This window comes from Schistocerca nitens, chromosome 7, assembly GCF_023898315.1.
Source record: "Schistocerca nitens isolate TAMUIC-IGC-003100 chromosome 7, iqSchNite1.1, whole genome shotgun sequence".
Lineage (NCBI taxonomy): Eukaryota > Metazoa > Arthropoda > Insecta > Orthoptera > Acrididae > Schistocerca > Schistocerca nitens.
In genome coordinates, this window is record NC_064620.1 from 148468047 (window position 1) to 148491489 (window position 23443).

General features: G+C 37.8%; 2 protein-coding genes across 8 annotated transcripts in view; one reads left to right on the plus strand and one right to left on the minus strand.

The window, feature by feature from the left end:
• Window positions 1-247: 247 nt before the first annotated feature.
• LOC126194754 (serine hydrolase-like protein) lies at window positions 248-2599 on the minus strand. 2 transcript variants are annotated; one of them, XR_007538502.1, is made up of 3 exons: window positions 2390-2599; window positions 1311-2242; window positions 1096-1230 (listed from the first exon to the last, which is right to left on the minus strand). XR_007538502.1 is itself a non-coding variant. In XM_049933035.1 (2 exons), the coding sequence occupies exons 1-2, from the start codon at window positions 2484-2486 to the stop codon at window positions 398-400; spliced, it is 930 nt and encodes a 309-aa protein (XP_049788992.1). In that variant the 5' UTR covers window positions 2487-2597; the 3' UTR covers window positions 248-397. The 2 variants fall into 2 exon arrangements, 1 of the variants encoding a protein (XP_049788992.1); XM_049933035.1 differs by lacking the exon at window positions 1311-2242 and having other exon boundaries at window positions 248-1230; window positions 2390-2597.
• A 722-nt stretch (window positions 2600-3321) lies between these two features.
• The window catches only part of LOC126194696 (polycomb protein Sfmbt-like), a 316496-nt gene continuing 296374 nt past the window's right edge, over window positions 3322-23443 (plus strand). For 3 of the 6 annotated variants that reach the window (XM_049932915.1, XM_049932921.1, XM_049932918.1), the window contains exon 1: window positions 3453-3684. In XM_049932915.1, the coding sequence (XP_049788872.1) occupies window positions 3663-3684 (22 nt within the window). In that variant the 5' untranslated portion in view covers window positions 3453-3662. Of the gene's footprint in view, window positions 3342-3452; window positions 3685-12410; window positions 12430-23443 lie in introns of those variants that run through there. The other 3 variants (XM_049932919.1, XM_049932916.1, XM_049932920.1) reach the window with 3 other exon arrangements.

The following is a 23443-nucleotide window of genomic DNA, read 5'->3' on the forward strand; positions in this document are numbered from 1 at the left end:
ATGTATTTATGAAATTTTGAAAAGTACATGTGTGAATCCAAAAGAAAGTGAAATGTATATAAACAGCTGTGTGCTTACCATAGAGCAGAGCAAATTTTCATTTTTGATCCTATAATGAATCAAGTAAATATGCATTTGCAACAATAGCATGCAGTAAACATTGGGGAAATAAATAAAAATATCACCAGAATATTAGTTCAGGTACCATTAGTATAGCATTTTATTTTACTTGTATTTACATGACACACAGCACTCATTCTGTGACCCAAATACAAATAATATATACAAAATTAAACCATTTCTTGTTTAGCTATAGTAATACTGATTTTGAAAATAGATACATATATGAATTATAATATTTTGCTCACAATAGAACAATTCCGAGCATTTGCACACATTACAAGGAACTCTTATCTGCAGTAAAAAATTTTGTTACAATTGGTCCCACTATTTCAGGCTGATTATTGTGAACGTCATGATTTCCATCTACAACAATGCAGGTGAAATTTTTTCTTGACCTGAACATTTTCATTTCTCTACTAAATGATTGGCTCAATATTGGCAGCGACTGTGATGCTAACACAATGAGTTGTGGACATCTGATCCGTTGTAAGATATTTACATTTTGCTCAGGACCCCACGGTACCCAAGCAGCAAATTTTAACCGCTGATCAGTTGAGAATCCAACACCATTATTTCTTTTGACAAGTGAGCGCATAATTAGAGTTTTAGCAGCATCGTCAGTTAATTTGCTAATTCTACTCTCTAACATTCTCTGTAATGCTTCCTCAAAACTATAAGCAGGGGGTTGCTTCTTGGCAATTCGGTTCTCCATATTCAATAGTCGGGAAGAACTGACAGGAAATCTATCCATAAAGTCTGAATACACAAATGTAGATATTGCATCCAACATTACAAGTTTGATTATATGTTCTGGCCAGAATGCACTAAAATAGGCACCCAACTGTGCACCATAGCTGTGTCCTAAGAAGTAAAACTGCTTCCACTTAAAAAAATCAACAACCCTCCTGACAGACAATATATAATCCATATAATGCAAGACAAATCCAGGTGGAAAATGTGATGAACAACCATGACCAGGTAAATCTATGCAAACTATGTAAAAATGTTTTGGCAAAAAGGGCACAAGGCGATCAAATGTCCCAGCGTTGTCTTGAAGTCCATGCACAGCAAGAAGTGGTATATTGTCTGCGGCTCCCCAAATCTTTGCTGCAATGTAATTTGATATAACTTAATTATTTTTGTGTCTTTACAGCTGAATAACTAATGTCAAGTTAAAATCTGATCACCTTGACTCTAGATTCCTGTAACCCAATAGATCATAACAACCACCACATCAGTGTTTTGAATTTACAGTTCACATCAATAGGTATATATTAAAACTTTCATAAAGATGACCTAAAGTCCAAAAATAATTGCCGTACTTGAGATGAAACTGTTTTTGGCTTGTGTAAATGTAGATCAGTGTCCCCTTTTAATGTGATGGTTCCAAATCTTACACAGTTTTTCTTAAATAAACGGGTAAAATGAGCAACTGGCAAAATTTTAAAATCTTCTCTTTTATCTGAAGAAGTGATGATAAAAAGCTCACATGTTATTTTATTAAAAATTTGATACAACTGTTTCTCACTTATTACTGGGAATTCTAATGCGCTAATTCTACTGTCTATGGACAACATATACATGTTACCGACAGGGTAGACATTTCGTAGTAAAACTGGAAGTAATTCGCTGGACAATGTAGTCTTCCGCAAATTTAAAATATATTCCAGTGCATCAGTCAACGTTGTAAAGGTAATTTCTTTGGGCTGATGCTGCACTTTATAAGCAGATTCAGCAGTTTTTATAAACCGTTGGCTTTGGTCTTTATTCCGTGTCAAATAGCACACTGGATTCAGCACGAAAAGTTTCTCAATAGCTTTAGGAAAATATGCTGCAAAATAAAGACCTAAGAGTCCTCCCATTTCGTGTCCTATAATAGAAAACCTTTCCCACTGAAAGTACTGTTTAATCCTCAGAACAACTGTCAAAAAATCTAGAAAACGATATTGTGTCCCAGGCTCCAAATGTGATGATTTTCCGTGGCCGGGGAGATCAATGCTTACAAAGAAATGTGATTTCAGTGATAAGGCGTGCACGAGTCTATCAAATGACGCGCTATTATCCAGTAAGCCATGCAGACATAAAATGGGATGACTGGAAGAATCGCCGCATGTCATCGCTGAAAAAAACAAAGGTCTGATGACATGAAAACAGATTTCTTTGGATGGTAAAATTACTGAGGGACGAGCCTACTTATACTACAGTCTACCTTTTTTCCAGGCGGTGATGATATCTGTACGTACATATAAGTATCTAAATAATTTACCTGCAATTTTGCCCCAAGGAACTGGTATTTCAATTTCAGTAAAAGTTAGTGGGTTCGGATCATTAGAACTGTCATCTGATGTTACTGCTTTTGACATTATGCAGAAAATTATTCACCATGTACCTTGAACTCCGCACTATTTCTTACGTACAGATAACTTATACAGTATGTGATAACCGCGTATCGTGCTTCAAAACTTGCAATACTATCTCTGCGATAAAGTTTACAGAACATATCACTTTACAGATTGTATTGAAAAGGGAAGTTTAAATTCGTCACTAATGCGACAAGTCATATTTTTCATCTAACATTGCTTTTGAAAACTATTACGATCAAAAAATTGCTGGTTACAATGTTTTAGAGTCTTCAAAGTGTTTTTATGGTCATCGAATTTCATCGTAACTGTAGTATGTGAAACATTTCAAGACAAGAACAAATCTCATCGCTCACAAGCGTTGATTAACATGTGGAATTTTTTGATAATTTTATTACAAATTATATATCATAATCAGCTGTCAGCCGCTACCGTAAAATTTCATTTGAATGCCTCACATGAGGTGCTTCAGATCCTCTATCTCATTACGGATTTCTAGTGGGCAATGTGTGACACAAACGGCGACCGTTTACGTAGCTGCCCAGTAAAACATTAATTTTAAAGAAATAACTGATAACATTGTTGTAAGAAAATTGATTGTATGATCGTGTTACTGCGAAGACTGAAAGGATTGTTTGTGGATTTAAAAATAAAAATCTTCGCCATATAACACAGCGTCTGACAAAGAATGATAATATTACTAACTGAGAAACATTCTATTAACCCACTGCATATATCGTTTGCGGGCAAGATGTAAGTTCTTAAAAACAAAACAAAGTAAATGTTTACTAACTTAGGTCTTTGAGCTGAAGCAGTTTTGCCTTGCGATGTGCTGTATGAAAGGAATAATAGTTAATAGTAGGAGGAAAAGTATTTATAAGATAATTTAATATTCTACTTAAATCTTTAACACAGGCGTGCAGCGCGCTTAACATCAATGTTGCAAATTCATAAATTATGTAAACGTTGGTTTGATTAGCAGCGTGTGTTGGGTAGTCTTTGGACTAGAATTTGTGTGTGTTTCGTTTTTCGAAAATTTGACGTGTTAAATGTTGTGAGTTCTTATTGAATACTTAAGTTCCCATGTAATGTAAAAAGGAGAGTAGCTGTAAAATAATTGTCTCGCTCTGTCCAGACCTCTAAATTCGTGTATCATCTAAACCTGGAGTTTTCTTTGTCATGGACATGGCGACTCGTGATGGTTAGTAGTTTATTAAAAATATGTATGCTGTTACGTTAAGTGTAGTATAGTTTATGCTAAAATTGTCCCTATCTTCGTGATTGACTGGGTAATATTGGTGATGGGATAAACAAATACGGCTTGTGTACGAATTCTGCCGATCGGTATTGCCGTACGATAAGCTCTCTGCGATAGTGAACTTTTGTTAATTAGTAAATTTGTGCAGGAGTATACTGCGTTGTTTGTTATTAGCCTGTTGTTTGCCACTGTCGTCTTTGCTTTCTCATAGTTATGTGACATGGTGCGTCTAGGTATTGCTAATATTGCGTACCAAACAAATTCCGCTCAGAGAAACACCTTCACGCTGAAAGTAAGCAATATATTATGCCCGTATTTTAGGGCCTTTTTCTTTAGCTTACAAAAATTGGCAAACGACATTGGAACGCATTTTATACCGATTTCTTAGCGTTAATATACCGTCGTCGAATAGCATGTTTGACTACCTGGGTGACGTGTTGTAAGGATGACTAATTCGTAGATTTCCTCGTAAATGACGACTATTACGCGGGAACTGCGTTCTTGTTGATAGCTTATTTATACGTAGATTTTGTTGCCTTCTTATACAATTTCTAAATAAAGTACGAAACAGAATGCAAGGTTACACTAATGGGCCTACATGGCACCGGAAATGAAGGGTCGCAAACCACAACTTAATCTCCCGCTTGGAGTATGAAATTTGCACATTTTGTTAGTGGAACCTTGAATTATCGCAGTTTCCCAAAAGTGAGTGCTTTGTAGTTTTGTACGGAAACCAGTTGAACAAAAGAAAGCAAATCATAAATGGCCTATCTGAATCATAGCCCATTAATATGTTACTCTAGCATAACGTTGTTTAATAAAAACTGCCTAAAATTTAAATCTATTTTCACTGTGCAGCACAGATCAATTAGCTATAACCATTTGGTCATTTTTGCTGTTTTCAGTGGTGTGACACCCATGCAAATATAACAGCTATCTAATGTGGAGATATATTCACTCTACTGAGATTGTAAATTATTTTAATTTCACAAGTATAGCAATTCACAGTAAGGAACTTCATATTTAAGAATTTATTTATGCAGTTTCTAATTGTATGCTGCATTATTATGTTTTCCAACTGGTATTTTGGGTGTACTATCACACTCTTCCCACTACTCATTATTTCTGCCCTAAATTTGCACCAGCCGTGGTTCTGCTATAAGTTTTTTTTTCTTTCTCTGTCTGGCACATGATAACACAGTTTTTATTTTCTGATATAATTACTTTAGATATATGTGCGTTACATATTTCAACTGTAGGGAGGGGGTTTTGGGTATCAGTCATCTTCAGATCAGTATGGTGAGCAGTAAATGTATTGTCCGCACGAATTAAGTTTACACTCGGTGCGGTGACTGATGGGAGCTACTGTAAAGACATTTCCCATGTATGGTCATTCGCATCACCTACCGCTCTGAGTGTCAACGTAGTTTGCGTGGGCAGTATGCACATGAGAACCATCCATTGTTTGTACTAGTGACATGCATGACCGTAAGCAAAAGTAAAGACTTATTTTGGAAGGAAATAAGCTTCTGGTAGGAATCTGCAGTAATAATGAATTTGATTAATAACGTTGTGTAGGCCTCGATCTCTTCAGTTTTTTTTATCATGTAACGAGCTTAGACTATACCATCATTAGATCATGATGTAGAACTTACGAACTGTAATTAATTGTATGTGTATAGTCAGTCCTATGTGGAAACAAGTTGTCAGTTGGCCAAAGTAAGTTAATTTAAATGAACTTATGCTATTAGGGTTATGGCAAATTTTTGTGGTAGGGACACCAATAAATTAGCTTAAGATGCCCATTTTCATTGATGCTCTCGTATAACATATTTTGGAGTAGACCCTAATTCGTGATTAGGGGAACAAGTATTCATTGCACAAATGTGTGTGTGTAAGCAAAAGCAATGTGCATAGCTACAATACTATGAGAAAGTCAGATCTTCACTATTCTGGGTTAAGGCTAACTTTGACACAGAAAGGGGTGAATTGTGCTGCCCATATAGCAATAGCATTGCTTACCAGCATACTACATCCTCATTGTCTATTTTGTAATTCATCATGTGACTTATTTATTTGTAATAATGAAACATTTACTTTGCCGTTGGTGGGGAGGCTTGCAGGTAGCTGTACCATAGGTGCAACCACAACCAAGATGGTATATGTTGAGAGGTCAGACAAATGTGTGGTTCCTGTAAAAGGGGCAACAGTCTGGATGATTGATTGAACAGCCTTGTAACACAACCAAAACAGAATGGCTGTGCTGGTAAAACAGAATGGCTGTGCTGGTACTGTGAACGGCTGAAAGCAATGGGAAACTGCAGCTGTAATTTTTCTTGAGTGCTTGCAGCTTTACAGTATGGTTAAAAGATGATGGTGTCTTCTTAGGTAAAATAGTCCCCCATTCAGTTCTCCAGACAGGGACTACTCAGGGTGATGTCATTATCAGGAGAAACAAAACTGTCATTGCACGCACCGGAGTGTGGTATGTCAGATCCCTTAATCGGACAGGTAGGTTAGAAAATTTAAAAATTGAAATGGATAGGTTGAAGTTATAGTGGGAATTAGCGAAGTTTGGTGGCAGGTGGAACAGGGCTTCTGATCAGATAAATACAGGATTATAAATATAAAATCAAATGGGGGTAATGCAGGAGTAGGTTTAATAATGAATAAAAAAATAGGAATATGGATAAGCTACTACAAACGGGGTAGTGAATGCCATATTGTAGCCAAGATAGACACGAAGCCCACTCTTCCACAATAGAAGTTTATGTGTAGACTAGCTCCACAGATGATGAAGAAATTGAAGGTAACGTGTGATGGGTTAAAAGAATTGATTCATATAGTGAAACTCCGTCCGAACAGGCCTCGGGAAACACCAACGGTACCGACGGGCCGCCATATCATACTCGGCCACAGGCGCCACTGAATGTGGATAGGGAGGGGCATGTGGTCAGCACATCGCTCTCCCCACCTTATGTCAGTTTACAAGACCAGAGCCGCTACTTCTCGATCAAATAGCTCCTCAGTTTGCCGCACAAGGGCTGAGTGCACCCCAGTTACTAACAGCGCTCAACAGGCCAGATGGTCACCCATCCAATTGCTAGCCCAACCCGACAGTGCTTAACTTGGGTGATCCGACATGAAATGGTGTTACCACTGCATCAAGGCCAGTGGCATTAATATAGTGAAGGGAGACGAAAATTTAATAGTTACGGGGGACTGGAATTAAGTAGGTGAATACGGACTGAGGGTAAGGAATGAAAGAGGAAGCTGCTTGGTAGAGTTTTGCACAGAGCATAACTTCGTCATTGCTAACACTTGGCAGCTTGGTTATATAATGGTAAGACAGAGATTTAGGAACCAGATTTGAAATTGTAAAGCATTTCCAGGTGTAGATGTGGACTCTGACCACAATCTATTGGTTATGAACTGTAGATTAAAACTAAAGAAACTACAAAAAGATAGGAATTTAAGAAAATGGGACCTGGGTAAACTGAAAGAAGCAGAGGTTGTAGAGTGTGTCAGAGGTAACTTTAGGGAACAATTGACAAGAACAGGGGAAAGGAATATGCTGGAAGAAGAATGGGTAGCTTTGAGATGTGAAATATTGAAGGCAGCAGAGAATCGAGTAGGTAAAAAGACGAGGACTAGTAAAAGTCCTTGGGTAACGGAAGAGAGATTGAATTTAATTGATGAAAGGAGAAAATATAAAAATGGAGTAAATGAAATAGGCAAAAAGGAATACTGATATCTCAGAAATGAGATAGCAAGGAAGTGATAAATTGCTAAGTAGGAATGGCTAGAGGACAAATGTAATAATGAACCATACAAATGTAAAGATGTAGAAGCAAATGTCACTAGGAGAAAGATAATTTTTCTACTTTTCAACATAATCCCCTTGAACATTTATGCACTTGTTCCAATGTGCTACAAGCTTTTTCATTCTGGCTGCAAAGAATTCTTTATCTTTATGTTTGAACCAATTTCCCACAAACTTTTTCACGTCTTCGTTGTCCTGGAACCTTTATACATGTAATGCCTCCTTCAGTTCACCAGACAAATGGAAATCACTAGGTGTTAAATCAGGACTGTAAGGGGGATGAGGCAGTACTTCCCAGCCCATTTTGTCAATGGTTTCACTTGTTAGATGAGCTGTATGAGGATGTGAGATCCACGACGTCTCTCTCTCATGGCTTTCTTCACCTTGTTTAAAAGCAAATGCGAGTAGTATTGGCTGTTCATTGTTCACTGCTCTTTGAGATAACCACAAAAAAACTGGACCTTGAGCATCCTAAAACACTGTCAACATGACTTCCTGCTAATGCTTGGGTTTTGAATTTTTTCTTGACAGGTGAGTTGGTGTGCTTCTACTCCATGCTTTCTCTTTTTGATTGTGGCTCATAATAGTGAACCCAAGTTTCATCAAAAGTTAAAATTTTGTTGCTCACCTTCTCTTTCATAATGTTCCGTTAGCTCTGTGCACACTCTCAACCTTGTTTCCTTGTGTAGCTACGTCAACTCCTTTGGGACCCATCTTGCATATGTTTTGCGGTACTTCAGCTTGTTACAGATAATGTTATGAACTGTACCAGTACTAACTTGAACCTTATCAACTGTAATTTCTACAGTCACATGGCAGTCGGCACAAATAATGTCATGAGTTGGACTTTCAAGTGAGGGAGTTGAAACTACAACTGGTTGGCCAGAACGGTTCTCGTCAGTCACTGGTTTCTCATTTTCAGCAAGTAAAAAATGAATAACAGAATGTTGGTCAACTAATGTGCATGTCTCATGTGGACTCACCATCTTGAAATGTATTTTTGAGGTTATAAACAAATGTTGATACATCAGTTGATCAGGGCTCATCCCAGTGATGCCAACTTAAAGCAATAAAAGTACCAAACTTGCCCTGCTAACAGTTTTTTCCCCAGACCAATTCATCTCTTTAATTATTGAATGACCCTTGTACATATTGCCTATAGGGAAATTAAAAGACCTTTGGAGGAAAGAGAACCACCTGTATGAAAATTGAGAGCACAGTTGTAAATCCAATCCTAAGCAAAGAAGGGCAATCGGGAAGGCGGAGGAGTATGTGGAGGGTCTATGCAAGGCTGATATTCTTGAGGGCAACATTATGGAAATGTAAGAGGACGTCAATGAAGATGAGATGGAAGATATGATGCGATTAGATGGGAGATATGATGCTATACGAAGAATTTGACAGAGCATGGAAACACCTAAGTTGAAAAAAGGCCCTGGGTGTTGACAACATTCTGTTAGAACTACTGATAGCCTTGGGAGAGCCAGCCCTGACAAAACTTTTCCACTGGTGAGCAAGATGTATGAGACAGGTGAAATACCCTCAGACTTCAAAAAGAATATAATAATTCCAATTTCAAAGAAAGCAGGTGCTGTGAAAATTTCCGAACTATCAGTTTAATAAGTCACAGCTGCAAAATACTAACACGAAAATACTAACACGAATGGAAAAACTGATAGAGGCTGACCTTTGGGAAGATCAGTTTGGATTCCGGAGAAATGTAGGACTACTTAATTTAGAAGATACGTTAAGAAAAGGTAAACCTATATTTATAGCATTTGTAGACAGCTTTTGACATTGTTTACTGGAATGCTCACTCTCAAATTCTAAAGGTCGCAGGGGTAAAATACAGGGAGCAAAAGGCTATTTACAATTTGTACAGAAACCAGATGGCAGTCATAAGTGTTGAGGGGCATGAAAGGGAAGCAGTGGTTGAGAAGGGCGTGAGACAGGGTTGTAGCCTATCTCTGATGTTATTTAATATTGAACAAGCAGTAAATGATACAAAAGAAAAATTTTTAGTAGGAATTAAAATACAGGGAGAAGAAATAAAAACATTGTGATCTACCTATGACATTGTAATTTTGTCAGACAGCAAAGGACACGGAAGAGCAGTTGAATGGAATGGATAGTGCCTTGAAAGGAGGATATAAGATGAACATAAAAAAAAGCAAAACGAGGATGAACATAAAAAAAAGCAAAACGAGAATATTGGAATGTGGTCGAATTAAATCAGGTGATGCTGAGGGGATTAGATTAGGAAATAAGGCACTTAAAGTAGTAAAGGAGTTTTGCTATTTGGGGAGCAAAATAACTGATGATGGTCAAAGTAGAGAGGATATAAAATGTAGACTGGCAGGAACAAGGAAAGTGTTTCTGAAGAAGAGAAATTTGTTGACATCAAGCACAGATTTAAATGTCAAGGAATCTGTCCTTAAAGTTTTTCTATGGAGTGTAGCTGTGTATAGAAGTGAAACATGGACAGTCAACAGTTTAAACATGAAGAGAATAGAAGCTTTTGAAATGTGGTGCTACAGAAGAATGCTAAAGGTTCGATGGGTAGATCATGTAACCGATGAGACAGTACTGAATAGAATTGGGGAGAAGAGGAATTTGTGGCACAACTTGCTTTGAAGGAGGAGTCAGTTGGTAGGACATGTTCTGAGGTGAGGCATCAAGGGATCACCAGTTTATTATTGGAAGGAAGCATGGAGGGTAAAAATCGTAGGGGAAGACCAAGAGATGAATATTCTAAGCAGATTCAGAAGGATGTAGGTTGCAGTAGTTATTTGGAGATGATGAGGCTTTCACATGATGGAGTAGCATGGAGGGGAGCATCAAACTAGTCTTTGGACTGGATATCACAGCGACAATAATAATAATTTTATGTTGCATGAACTCCTCAATGGAGTAAAAACTATATTCTGTACTATATTCTGTAAGGTACATTTTAAACTTATATATCTCCTTTATGTTTTTGATCTCTTCTGGCAGTTAATTATATATTTTGACTCCAAGGTAAAACGTAGTGATTTGGGTTTTTGTTCTAGTCATTCTATCAAGGTAGAAGCAATCGCTGTATCTGATTTAATCATCATATATGGAGCTGTTTGCTGCATAATGCTCTTTGTTTATTGTATTAAAACTGCAGTTAGGAATATGTATTCGTTTGGAACTGCCAGAATATGCAATTTTTTGCATAGCTCAATGCAGTGGGCCGCTTAGTGACACTTGCTCATTTTCCGATAACTCATTTTTGGCAGGTTGAACACATTTTCCACATTCTGAGCATTTGCACCCTGGAATATTATGCCATAACTGATGACAGAATGTATTTGTGCATGTTGTTGTTGTTGTGGTCTTCAGTCCAGAGACTGGTTTGATGCAGCTCTCCATGCTACTCTATCCTGTGCAAGCTTCTTCATCTCCCAGTACCTACTGCAGCCTACATCCTTCTGAATCTGCTTAGTGTATTCATCTCTTGGTCTCCCTCTACGATTTTTACCCTCCATGCTGCTCTCCAATACTAAATTGGTGATCCTTGATGCCTCAGAATATGTCCTACCAACCGATCCCTTCTTCTAGTCAAGTTGTGCCACAAACTTCTCTTCTTCCCAGTCCTATTCAATACTTCCTCATTAGTTATGTGACCTACCCATCTAATCTTCAGCATTCTTCTGTAGCACCACATTTCCAAAGCTTGTATTCTCTTCTTGTCCAAACTATTTATCATCCATGTTTCACTTCCATACATGGCCACACTCCATACAAATACTTTCAGAAACGACTTCCTGACACTTAAATCTATACTCGATGTTAACAAATTTCTCTTCTTCAGAAGCGCTTTCCTTGCCATTGGCAGTCTACATTTTATATCCTCTCTACTTCGACCATCATCAGTTATTTTACTCCCCAAATAGCAAAATTCCTTTACTACTTTAAGTGTCTCATTTTCTAATCTAATTCCCTCAGCGTCACCAGACTTAATTCGACTACATTCCATTATCCTCATTTTGCTTTTGTTGATGTTCATCCTATATCCTCCTTTCAAGACACTGTCCATTCCGTTCAACTGCTCTTCCAAGTCCTTTGCTGTCTGTGACAGAATTACAATGTCATCGGCTAACCTCAAAGTTTTTATTTCTTCTCCATGGATTTTAATACCTACTCCGAATTTTTCTTTTGTTTCCTTCACTGCTTGCTCAATATACAGATTGAATAACATCGGGGAGAGGCTACAACTCTGTCTCGCTCCCTTCCCAATCACTGCTTCCCTTTCATGTCCCTCGACTCTTATAATTGCCATCTGGTTTCTGTACAAATTGTGAATAGCCTTTTGCTCCCTGTATTTTACCCCTGCCACCTTCAGAATTTGAAAGAGAGTATTGTTGCTTTTAGGCATAAACTGTTACTAATAAGGACTACCATGCTGTGCCAATTCTTTTTCCAAATACCCTGATATGTTCATTCCATTTTAATTGTTAATTAACATATATATACATAAAAATTTTGTGGCAGCTACACACACTGTTTCATTATGTACTTTAAGTTTTGTTATATTAGGTATGTAGATATAAATTAGTAATTTTACAAATATTTTAAAAAAAGAATTGAATTATGTCACGTGAAGAAACCTTTTGTTAAACTGACAAGTATCACGTCATTGCAAAGTGTTGTATTCATGATCTATGGAATAAATATTAATCTAATCTAACCTCTAATCTGCAGTCTTCAGAATTTATAAATGAAGACTGGTTCTGTGTGTAATTCTTCAGGCTTTCCTGGCAAACTGTTGACATCTTGAAGGGTTGATTGCTCTACTGTGTATCAGCATTATCCATACCCAATATTTTGACAATGTGAATGTAAGTACTGGAACTGTTCCATATGACTAGCAGTCTCAGGTAGCATTGCATGAAGATGAGTCATGTTGTTGAAATATTGTGCATGGGTGATACTAGTTCTCTGTGCTTTAGTGTGAGTTTTATTCACACACATAATGTACTGAAAACAGAAATGTAATTCTGGATCAGTGTACCAATCAGTCTGAGAAAATGTGCTACATTTTGACTAGTACAGTATGCAGCTAGTTATGAACTTGGAGTTGCTGGGCACATCAGTTTATTGATACAGGAAGTGGGGAGGGAGGAGTTGTAAAAACCACTACAGCTGTTACCATATGTAGTGTGGGATCAAAGTATATATTACAAAATCAGCTAGTCGCCTGTCTCATCAGAATCACTGTAAAACTTCTGATAAATGTCATAGAAACAGTTACTGTTCTATTTCGTTTTGTTTTTAGTAAATGGCAATATATATCTTCACCAACAGAAGGACTTCAAATCTTGCAGTAACCATGCCCTTCAAAAATCATGGGTCCCACAATTATCAGCAGGATATGCTGTTAGTACCACCTTTTGCTAATGGAAATTTTTCTTTGCTGACTGTACTCCATTCCCTACTTTTTCAGTGATTGATCAGTAGATCAACCTTCTCTTTTTCTACTGTTGTTAGTACTCAACAACAACAACAGAAACAAGGTAACCCAATAATAAAAAAAAAAATGCACCATAAGATAACTGGTATCAGGAACATTGGTTGAGGTACATGGTGATATCGATAATGAAATCGTAAAAGAAAAGGCACCACAAGGAGCCAGAAATCGAGACCAACGCACGTAGCAAAAAATCACCTAACAAAAGGAAGTATCAACATCATCAGTAACTATCCATGGTACCACAAAACCAAAACTTGCTCATATAACTAACATCAAAAACCAACCCACAAATATAGGTAAAACAAACTCCACAATACCTACCATTCACGATCAGAGATAATGACCAGCTACTAACAATGCAACCAAAAAATTGTTTTGACACCAATTTTGAAATGAATGAAAAACACCATTATCCACAGAAACACGCATACTACACATGCTGCAATAAAAAAATTAACTGTAAAAACATACTTACAAACCAAAACAACAACAAACACAATCTAGCAATAACAAAAACAATGTGAAAACATGGCAACCTCCTGAATAACAAGTAGCAAGCTGAGACTTCTCGAACCAGGAACCCCTTTGGATAGAATGCTGTACTGTGTCCCACCAGCAAGACCATATATACTGGTCAGTGGGCACTGGTCCAAGGTGCAGCAACTTTGTAGGAATTTAATCGTAACATTTTGTCCCCCATTGTGACATGCAGGGACCTACTCGTGTACTTTGCTGTCGCATCTGTAACTAACAAAAACAAAACACAAAATTAAATCTGCAACCATAAATACAACACTACACTAATAATTCCAGCCCCAAAAATGACTCTGTTGCCAATTAACTACCAAAATCAAAATAACTTGGTAACAGACCACCACAAACTCTTCCAGTATTAATACAAACAGCACTCAAGGAATCCAACATCATTAACAACATTCACAAAAAATTTACAAACATCCCACTCTAGTGTGTGCCAGCACATACTTGAACATACTGTCTGCAAATATGATACATTTCAAATATGCCATGCCGCCATGAGATCACACAATGCAACACAGTTCCATCACCAATTAAAGCAGATGAGTGGTATCAAACGATTGGATTGACACATACATTTACGATGATCATGATAAGACTTTTATGAAAATGTGTGAAGTAGATTATTCAGTACTGAGATGTTTTCCTTTGATGCACAGTGATTGGTAACAAATATTTCAAGATATAATACTGAAATCCACAGAACTCTCGTCTCAACCAGTCCTCTCTTATAATATGTGATAACCACTTCCTCTGTTTTTCTTTAAATCAGAAGAGAACATGAATGTGTTCTTCCACATTGCTTTTCTTTGTTGTTAACCTGTAGCAATTTATTAAATGTGTATCTTCTGTGGTCTAAAATCCTACATGGTGAACTGAAATGATTAACTTTTTTTTCAGTTGTAGAATTTTACCAATCAGTTTTAATTTTTCAAAAGATGTAGAAGAGACTACTGATCAGAATCCTATCACATTTATTATGTATAAATACAGCATTCTTGAACTACACCTAAGTAAAAACGCATCTGTGACTCATGCGAGCATGTGTGTCATTTGTCAAATGTATTACAAAAAACTAAAACATTATTAGTTAATACAACAGCCATCCTGGAATAGCACTAAATGCAAAGCACCCTTTGGTTTGAAACTTTCTGGCAGATTAAAACTGTGTTCCGGACTGAGAGTCGAACTTGGAACCTTTACCTTTCACAGGAAAGTGGTCTACTAACTGAGCTACGTGAGCACGAATCATGACCCGTCCTCATAGCTTTACTTCTGCCAGTACCTCATCTCCTACCTTCTAAACTTCACAGAAACTCTCCTGCGAAACTTGTAGAACTAGCACTCCCGGAAGAAAGGATATTGTGAAGACATGGCTCAGTCAGCCTGAGGGTTGTTTCCAGGATAAAATTTGCACTCTGGAGCGGAGTGTGGGCTGTTATGAAACATACTGGCAGATTAAAACTGTGTGCTGGAGTGAGGCACGAACTCCATGACTCAGTGTTTCTGCTATTCAGTGAGACACATCTGTTACACCTAAATTATTTACATAATATGAAATTCAACATAATGCTATAATGTGATTCAGTATATATTTGAGCATTGGCTCATTTCTTCAACCAAATCAACTGTGTAACAAAATAGAAAATGGGTTGTGCCCACACACTGTGATTATTAAATATTGTTTATGAAACACAGTTTTGCTTAATTATGTGTTTCCTAAGGCACTTGCATGATTTATTGTATTGAAATAAAGCAAGTTCAGCTAAAAGTTATTAATGTAATTTGTATGTAAACATGGCTGAAAGTTGATCATTGACAGATTGTTCATGAAACTGAAAATATTGGTTTTGATAACAGAGGTAACTGTGTAATTCAGTAAGTTCTAAAATAAAAATTTCAGCCTGTTACCATTCTTCTTCTGTTGACATTTTGCTTGTCATAATTTTATCCCTGTTGGGTATATAACTGGGTTTAATGCAATTATATAGATAAAATACTCAGCTCACCAAGCGGTGGCAGGAGGGCACACACATAAAAGGTATTACAGTATGCTATCCTCCAGAGCCAGTGGCTCCTTCTTCTGGCAGAAGGGTGAGGAAGAGCGATGAAGGAAAAGGACTGGCGAGATTTAGGAAGAGGGGTAAATATTGGTAAAGTTGCCCAGAACCCCAGGTTAGGAGAGAATTACTGGAAGGACTGATCGTTGGGGACTGCACTGGACGAGATTAGAGTTTAAAGCGGGAAGATAGAGTAATATGCAAGACAGAGATTATCGCTAAAACATCACACATGAGATGATAATAGTGAAAAGCTAAGTGCATTGTATGTGATGGAGGTGGGAGGGAGATAGTGAAAAATAGACAAGTCAGAAAATGAAGTAGAAAACTAAAACGGTGTGGAGAATGGAGTAGTTACTATGAAGAAATACTGAGATCAAAGATTGTATCACAAATTAAGGCCAGGTGGGTGGCATGTCATAGCACCAGTTCCCACCCGCAGAGCTCTGAGAAACTGGTGTCTGGGGGAAGAATTCACGTGGCATGTGTGGTGATACAGCCACCAAGGTCACAACTGTCATGTTGTAGAGCTTGCTCTGCAACAGGATATTGTGCATTGCAAGTATACAGTCTGTGCCCAGGCCCATTCATCCTAACTGATAACTTGGTGGTAGTCATGTCGATGTAAAAGGCTGAGAAGTGTTTACATAACAGCTGCTATATGACATGTCATTTCACAGGTGGCTCTCCCTTTGATAGTATACATTTTTCAAGTTACAGGACTGGTATAGGTGGCAATAGGAGGGTGCATTGGGCAAGTCCTGCTGTGGGCACAGTCACAGAGGTAGGAGCCATAGGGCAGGGAGGTGGGTGCGTGAGGAGCACAGGATCTGGCAAGGATATTGCAGAGATTGAGAGGGTGACAAAAGAGTATTCTAGGTGTTGTGGGCAGAATCTCGGACAGAGTGGGCCTCATTGCAGGGCATTGTTTTAGAAATTCATGGCCTTGTCGAAGTAGTCAGTTAATACATTCAAGACCAGGATAATACTGAGTGGCAAGTGGTGTACTCCTAAGTTGGAGGGATCGGCAGTATTGTGATTGGATCCAATGGCTCAGGACATGTGCTTTTGAACTAGGCTGGTGGGGTAATTACGTTTATTGATGATGTCTGAGGTGAGAATGTGGTGTTTTGCTGTAAAGAGTATACATCTGAACAGATATGTCTGCCTCGAATGCTAAGGCTATATGGGAGGGGACGTTTGTCATGGAAAGGATGGCAACTGTCAAAATGAAAGTACTGTTGTTTATTAGTAAGTTTCGTGTGAACAGAAGTGGGTAACTGGTGTTCGTCAAGGATGAGATATACGTCAAGGTAAGTAGCGTGGGATTTGAAATAGGACCATGTGAAATTTAGTTGGGAGAATGTGTTTAGAGGTTCCAGGACTTTTAATAAGTCAGAGTAACTATGGTCCATATGACAAATATGTCATCAATGTATCTAAGCAAAACCAGGGGCTGAAGGCTTATAGGTCCCAGGGAAGCCCACACCAAGTGACCCTTGAGAATGTTGGCATAGGAAGAAGCCATCCTGGTCCCCATGGCTGTACCTCTGATCTTTTGTGTGTCTGCTTTTCAAAGGTGTAATAGTTGCTTCCCCCATTGAGGTGCAGACATACGAACAGATCAGGGGTACAGCCATGGAAACCAGGATGGCTCCTTCCTATGCCAACGTTTTCATGACTCAGGTGGAGGGATTTTCCTGGGATCCATAAGCCTTCAGCCCCTGGTTTGGTGTAGATACATTGATGACGTCTTTGCCATATGGGCTGATGGTGAGGCTGACCTGTTAAAATTCCTGGAGTCTCTAAATGCATTCTACCAGTTAAATTTCACGTGGTCCTATTCTGAATGACATGCCAGTTTCCTTCATGTGTATCTCATCCTCGACAACAGCCAGCTACACACTTCTGTTCACATGAAACCTACTAACAAACAATAGTACTTACATTTTGACAGTTGCCATCCTTTGCGTATCAAACATTTGTTCCCATACAGCCTTGGTATTCAAGGCAATGAAATGAAGTCCATTCTGTATGAGATTCTACCCACCACATCTAGAATAGCTTTTCATTGCCCTCCAAATATCCACAGTAATCTTGTGACACCCTAGGCTCCTTCTGAACCCATCTCCCTGCCTAATGGCTCCTACCCCCATAACTGTCCATGCTGCAAGACTTGCGCTATGCACCCTTCTACCACTGCCTATACCGGCCTTGTAACTGGCAAACCACGTAATACCAAAGGGAAAGCCACCTGTGAAACGACATGTCGTATACCAGCTGTTATCTAAACACTTCGGTCTTTTATGTCAGCATGACTACCATCAAGATATTAGTTAGGATGACTGGGCATACGCAGAGGGTGTATACTGGCAATATACAATATTGTATTGCAGAGCATGCTCTACAGCATGAGAGTTGTGACCTTGTTTCATCACACATGCCATCTGGATACTTCCCCCAGGCACCAGTTTCTCAGAGCTCTGCAGAGGGAACTGGTGCTACAACATGCCACCCACCTGGCCTTAATTAATGTTAATATCTTTGATCTCAGCATTCCTTCAAAGTAACTATTCCTTTTTCCAATCCGTTTTAGTTTTCTACTTCTTTCATTTTCTTATCTGTCTATTTTTCACCATCCCCTCCCACCTCAATCACATAATACGCACTTAGCTTTTCGCTCTTATCAACTCATGTGTGATGTTTTAGCAGTAATCTCTGTCTTGCATATTACCCTATCTTCCAGCTTTCGGGGTTTCAAATCCTGTTCAGTGCCTTCCCCGACAATCAGTCTTTCCTTCTCGTCCCATCTGATAACTCTCTCTTGACCTGGGTTCTGGAAAACTTTTACGATCTGTACCCCTGCTCATATACTTCACCAGTCCTTGTCCATCACCCCTCTTCCTTCCCCTTCAACCCTTCTGCCAGAAGAAGAAGGAGCCACTGGCTCCAAAAGCTAGCATATTGTAGTACATTCTATATGTGTGTTGTTCTGCTGCTGCTAAGTGATTTGATTTTTTATCTTTGCAATTATGTTATATTTTCAATGATTATTTTTGTTGATATGTAATTGGATTTGATTTTTACATTGGTCCCATGGATTACATTCTGTAAAGTGGAAATTACTTTTATTATAGAACAGGTCAAAGTTAGTTAGTTACGTGTTCCATTGATCTATAGCACGGAAAAACCATTATGATGTGGAACCTGTCAAAGGCACAAGAAATGTGCACAGGAAACTTTTTTTGTATTGTAGCCTTATACCTAAATATTTCTATTATCTATCCCATTCCTTTAAATGGCACAAAATGCGTATATTATATCTCCAGATTTATTTACTCATATTCAAGAATCCATCTATGGTATAGAAGGAGTTGTCAAGAAGGTATGATTTCTATTTGTTTTTGAAACTATTACTGCTGTCTGTCAGACATTTTATTTCATCTGGTAATTTATCAAAAAGTTTTATAGCAGCATATTTTTCAACTTTCTGTGCCAAAGATAGGTTAAGGAAAGGATAGTGTAGGTCTTTCTTTTTTCTGGTATTGTAATCATGAATGTCGCTGTTGATTTGAAACTGGTCCATGTTGTTGAGAAAAAATTTCATAACTGAGTAAATGTACTGTGAAGCAGTTGTAAGAATTCCTAACCTTTTAAACAGATGCCTACAAGATGTGCGACTATGAACCCCACACATTATTCCAACTACTTTCGTTTGAGCAGTGAATACCTTTTGCCTAAGTGTTGAGTTGCCCCAGAATATTATTCCGTATGACATCAGAGAGTGGAAGTAAGCAAAGTGTGTTAGCTTACTAATTTCTACATCCTCAAAATTGGCAATTAAACTGATTGCAAAAGTTAGGAGATCCAAAATATAACTTTTCCAATTAAGATTCTCATCTATATGTACACCCAAAAACTTAATATGCTCTACCCTGGCTACTGACTTCTTTTGATGTGTTATGTTTATTGAAGGAATTATACTTTTTGCAGCAGAAAATTGGATGTACTGTGTTGTTTCAAAGTTCAGAGCAGGCCCATTCGCAGAAAACCAATTAATGACTTTTCCAAAGACCTTATTTGTGTCATTTTTTATCGGACTTTCTTTTACTTGATTAATAATTATGCTTGTATCATCAGCAAACAGTGTCAATTCAGCATGTTGTTTCACATAAGAAGAGAGGTCATTCACATATATCAAGAACAGGAGGGGACCCATGACCGGACTTTGTGGAACACCCAAGTAATTTCACCACAGTTAGGTGAAGTGGCAAACTCCTTTGAATCACTTGAAGCATATAAAGAGACTTTTTGCTTCCTGTTATGTAGATATGACTTAAACCACTCATATGCTGTTTCATTTATACCATAGAATTGTAATTTCTGTTACATAATGTCATGGTTCACACAGTTCAATGCTTTGGATAAGTCACAGAATATTCCTACTGGTGACATTTTACTATTTAAAGAGTCTATTACATGGACAATGAAATTGTATGTTGCTGTCTCAGTGGCACAGCATTTCTGAAATACGAACTGTGATTTACTAAGTATCCCATTACTGTTGAGATGGCTAAGCACTCTTGAGTACATTACTTTTGAACATGCTGTAAGTAAGGATACTGGCCGGTAATTATTGACATCTGTGGTTTCCCCCTTTTTGTAGAGGCGCCTGACAATGGCATATTTTAACCTGTCTGGAAAAATACCCCGAGTCAGTGATGTATTACATATGTGATTCAAAACATCAGCTGTAATTGCTCCACATTGTTTTAAAACTTGTTAGAGATGTCATCTACTCCAACAGAACATTTATTTTTCAAAGATTTAATAATTTTCCTTATTTCACAAGAGGTTTTTAGATGAAACTTAATCTGACTACAATTTTTTAAAAACTGACTCTTCCATGTATTGCCTGGCTTTTTCTTTTGAACTATTCTCACCAATTTTTTCTCCTAAACTTAAGAAGTGATTGTTAAATACGTTGGCTACCTGTGTACTGTTGGTTAAAATGGTCTCATTCTCTTTAACATGAATATTACGTACCCCAGTGATTACTTTTCCTGCCTCCCTTCTAACAACATTCCATATTGATTTGATTTTATTGCTGGAGTTGTTAATTTCTTCTCTAACATACATATTTCTTGATTTCCTTAAAACTTTTCTCAGTATGTTACAATAATTTTTATAGTGTAAAACTACTTCTGGATCTTTACCAGTTCTTGCTGTCTCATACAGTTTTCTTTTTCTTTCTGAAGACGCTTTAATACCTGTAGTAATCCAAGGTTTCTTCGAAAAGTTTGTGGTGCTACATTTAGTAATTTTCTTTGGAAAACAATGTTCAAAAAGGGATACAAATTTATCAAGAAATATGCTGCATTTAACATTAGCATTTGGCTCATTATATACATCTTCCCAGTTTACATTTCCTAAACTTTCTCTGAAATGGTCTCTAGATACCGGGTTAAGCACCCTTACACTTCTACTTAATGGTTTCTGAAGTGTACGCCCTGTTAGGTTTTGTAAGTTAATCAGTTGTGCATCATGGTCAGATAATCCATTTACCACAGGAAAGCATGTGTTTGTTCTACATCCTCTTGCTGTACAAATACATTATCTATTAGAGTGCTACTGTCCTGAGCTATATATGTAGGGAAATTGATCACTGATTCTAAGTTATATGTTTTTAACAACACTTCTAGTTCACTTTTTCTATCAGAATTGTTAGAGAAGCTAACTTATCTTTCTCCCTCCTATTAAGGTGCAGGCCATGTGTAATGTAACCCCACATATCAATAGCATCAGCTGGAACAACGCGCATGTGAGACTTTGCCAGTGTCTGGAGCATCCCTTTCAGCTCAGTGTTAATACACCTTACAGCAGTGTTTACCCAGTGCTGATAATGGCACCGAAATACATCCACAAACCTCACATTCATGTGTGCAGTTTCTGCTCCTATTTTAGTAACTCCTAATACTATATCTTGGATTCATAGCCAGGCTGTTTCCTGCTCCCCCAACTATAATTACCTCATCTTCCTTCTCAAAGTCCTTGCATAGCTGACCTAAGTTTTCTGTCACCTGGCTAAGGCTAGCACTTGGTTCCACAAAACTTGTGACCTGGTACTCTGTCCGTGATTTCTCCTGAAGCTGTTTGCCCCACACCCCTCCCATGACTGCTACCTATAAGCAGAATTTTTCTTTTCCTATTCTGGTTTGATCCCGACCTGTCTTTTTTCTTTAAGCTAGTATTTTGCTTCAACCTACATTCAACTACATCTGAATGAGGCCCTTCCTCCAATACTTCAGATAGCAAGCCAAACTGATTTGCTAACTGAATTTCAGAAGTTTTATCAATTGTTCCCTTTTTTGCCCTTTGCTTGCTACCTTTTCCCAGTGCTCAGAGTCCTTTTCCTCCCTTAGCTTACATAATTCCAAATTCACGATTTCTAACTCAGCCTTAAGGGCACAAATCTTTGCCTCCTGTTCCCTGATTTTTCTGTCCTTTCTACATAACCTACAGTGAAATTCTTAAGTAGTAACTGAAAAACAATTGGTGTACAGTGGTTTTGAGATACTTGAAACACAAATATTACGGAAAACTAGAAGACTGGAAAAAGCATTTGTCTTATACTTCCACATTGTCATAGCATGGCATACTTCATACACCCCAGCTCATACACAACATATAACTTTCTGAAGGATTACTCTGCAGTCTTGTTTATTCCTCAAGAGACTTTGTTCCTTGCCTGCGTTACCATTTTATTTGCTGCACACTAATTCTGTATGACTCAAAAGTTTGTGCTACTCTCATTAAACACATTCTTTTAGTGCCTTTCTGTACTGCATTATTTATACTAGTGCTATCAACCAATTGAAAATGTTTGTTTGAAAATTCACTTGTTACTAGCGTCTTGAGTGGAGTAATGGAATTCTGTTTATGTCTTTGGTTTTGTACCTTGGGTGCTGCCACAGTTGTTTACTGTTTCTGTACAGCTTTTGATAATTATAAATTGCTTGTGATTACAGGCAGGTCAGTTTATCAGACATCTAATCACTTGTTACAAGTATTCATATTCCAGGAATATTCAGGAGACCAGAGCTAAGTCTGTGGCAACTCCTCTGGACTGCTTTTCTGCTTATCTTAGTCCCACACTGCTCATTTCTTTCTCTGTAGCTACTGCAGAAGTAATTTAGTAAGAAAGAAAGAAAAAGAGAAAGATAGAAGATGCGTATCTGGTTCGGACTTTCACTGTGTTCCAGCACCAGGGAAAAAGGCCATCTGTTATATGCGGTTAGCTTCACAGAAATTACTCAGATAAAGTTAACTTTATCTATTCCCTCCACCAGTCAGCTCATTTCACTAAAATTTACTTGTTACTGTTCAGAGTTACCTTTTGATGTTCCCTGGTATGATTCAAATACTGTTAAATCTTTCAGTTGATTTTTCTGCATGTGAAGGTATGGAGTGTGTGTACAAGTATTTGATACTCTTAAACTCCACATCACTTCCAACAAGAAATTTATTATACTCTAATAGATTGTTGAATTTGTGTCTACTCTTGCATCTGGATCATTTGATGTCAAGTGACACGATCTGGAAGATGCTTCCAACTTGACTGTCTTCTATTTTCTTTAAATAGACTGCTGTGCAAAATTAAAGCAACAAATGGAAATTTTGCAAGGTTGCTTTTCTTTTGCCACAAAACTATTTAAACAGGTGAGAGTAAAGTACAAACAATGTAAAGAATACAGGACCGCAACAGGCATAACGGTAGACAGAAAT

Bases quoted from the DNA above. Each gene is read 5' to 3' on its own strand.
- LOC126194754 (XM_049933035.1), bottom strand. From the start codon at position 2,486: ATGTCAAAAGCAGTAACATCAGATGACAGTTCTAATGATCCGAACCCA. The intron at 1,231-2,389 runs GTAAATTATTTA...ATTACATTGCAG, and splicing joins TCCTTGGGGCAAAATTGCAG to CAAAGATTTGGGGAGCCGCA.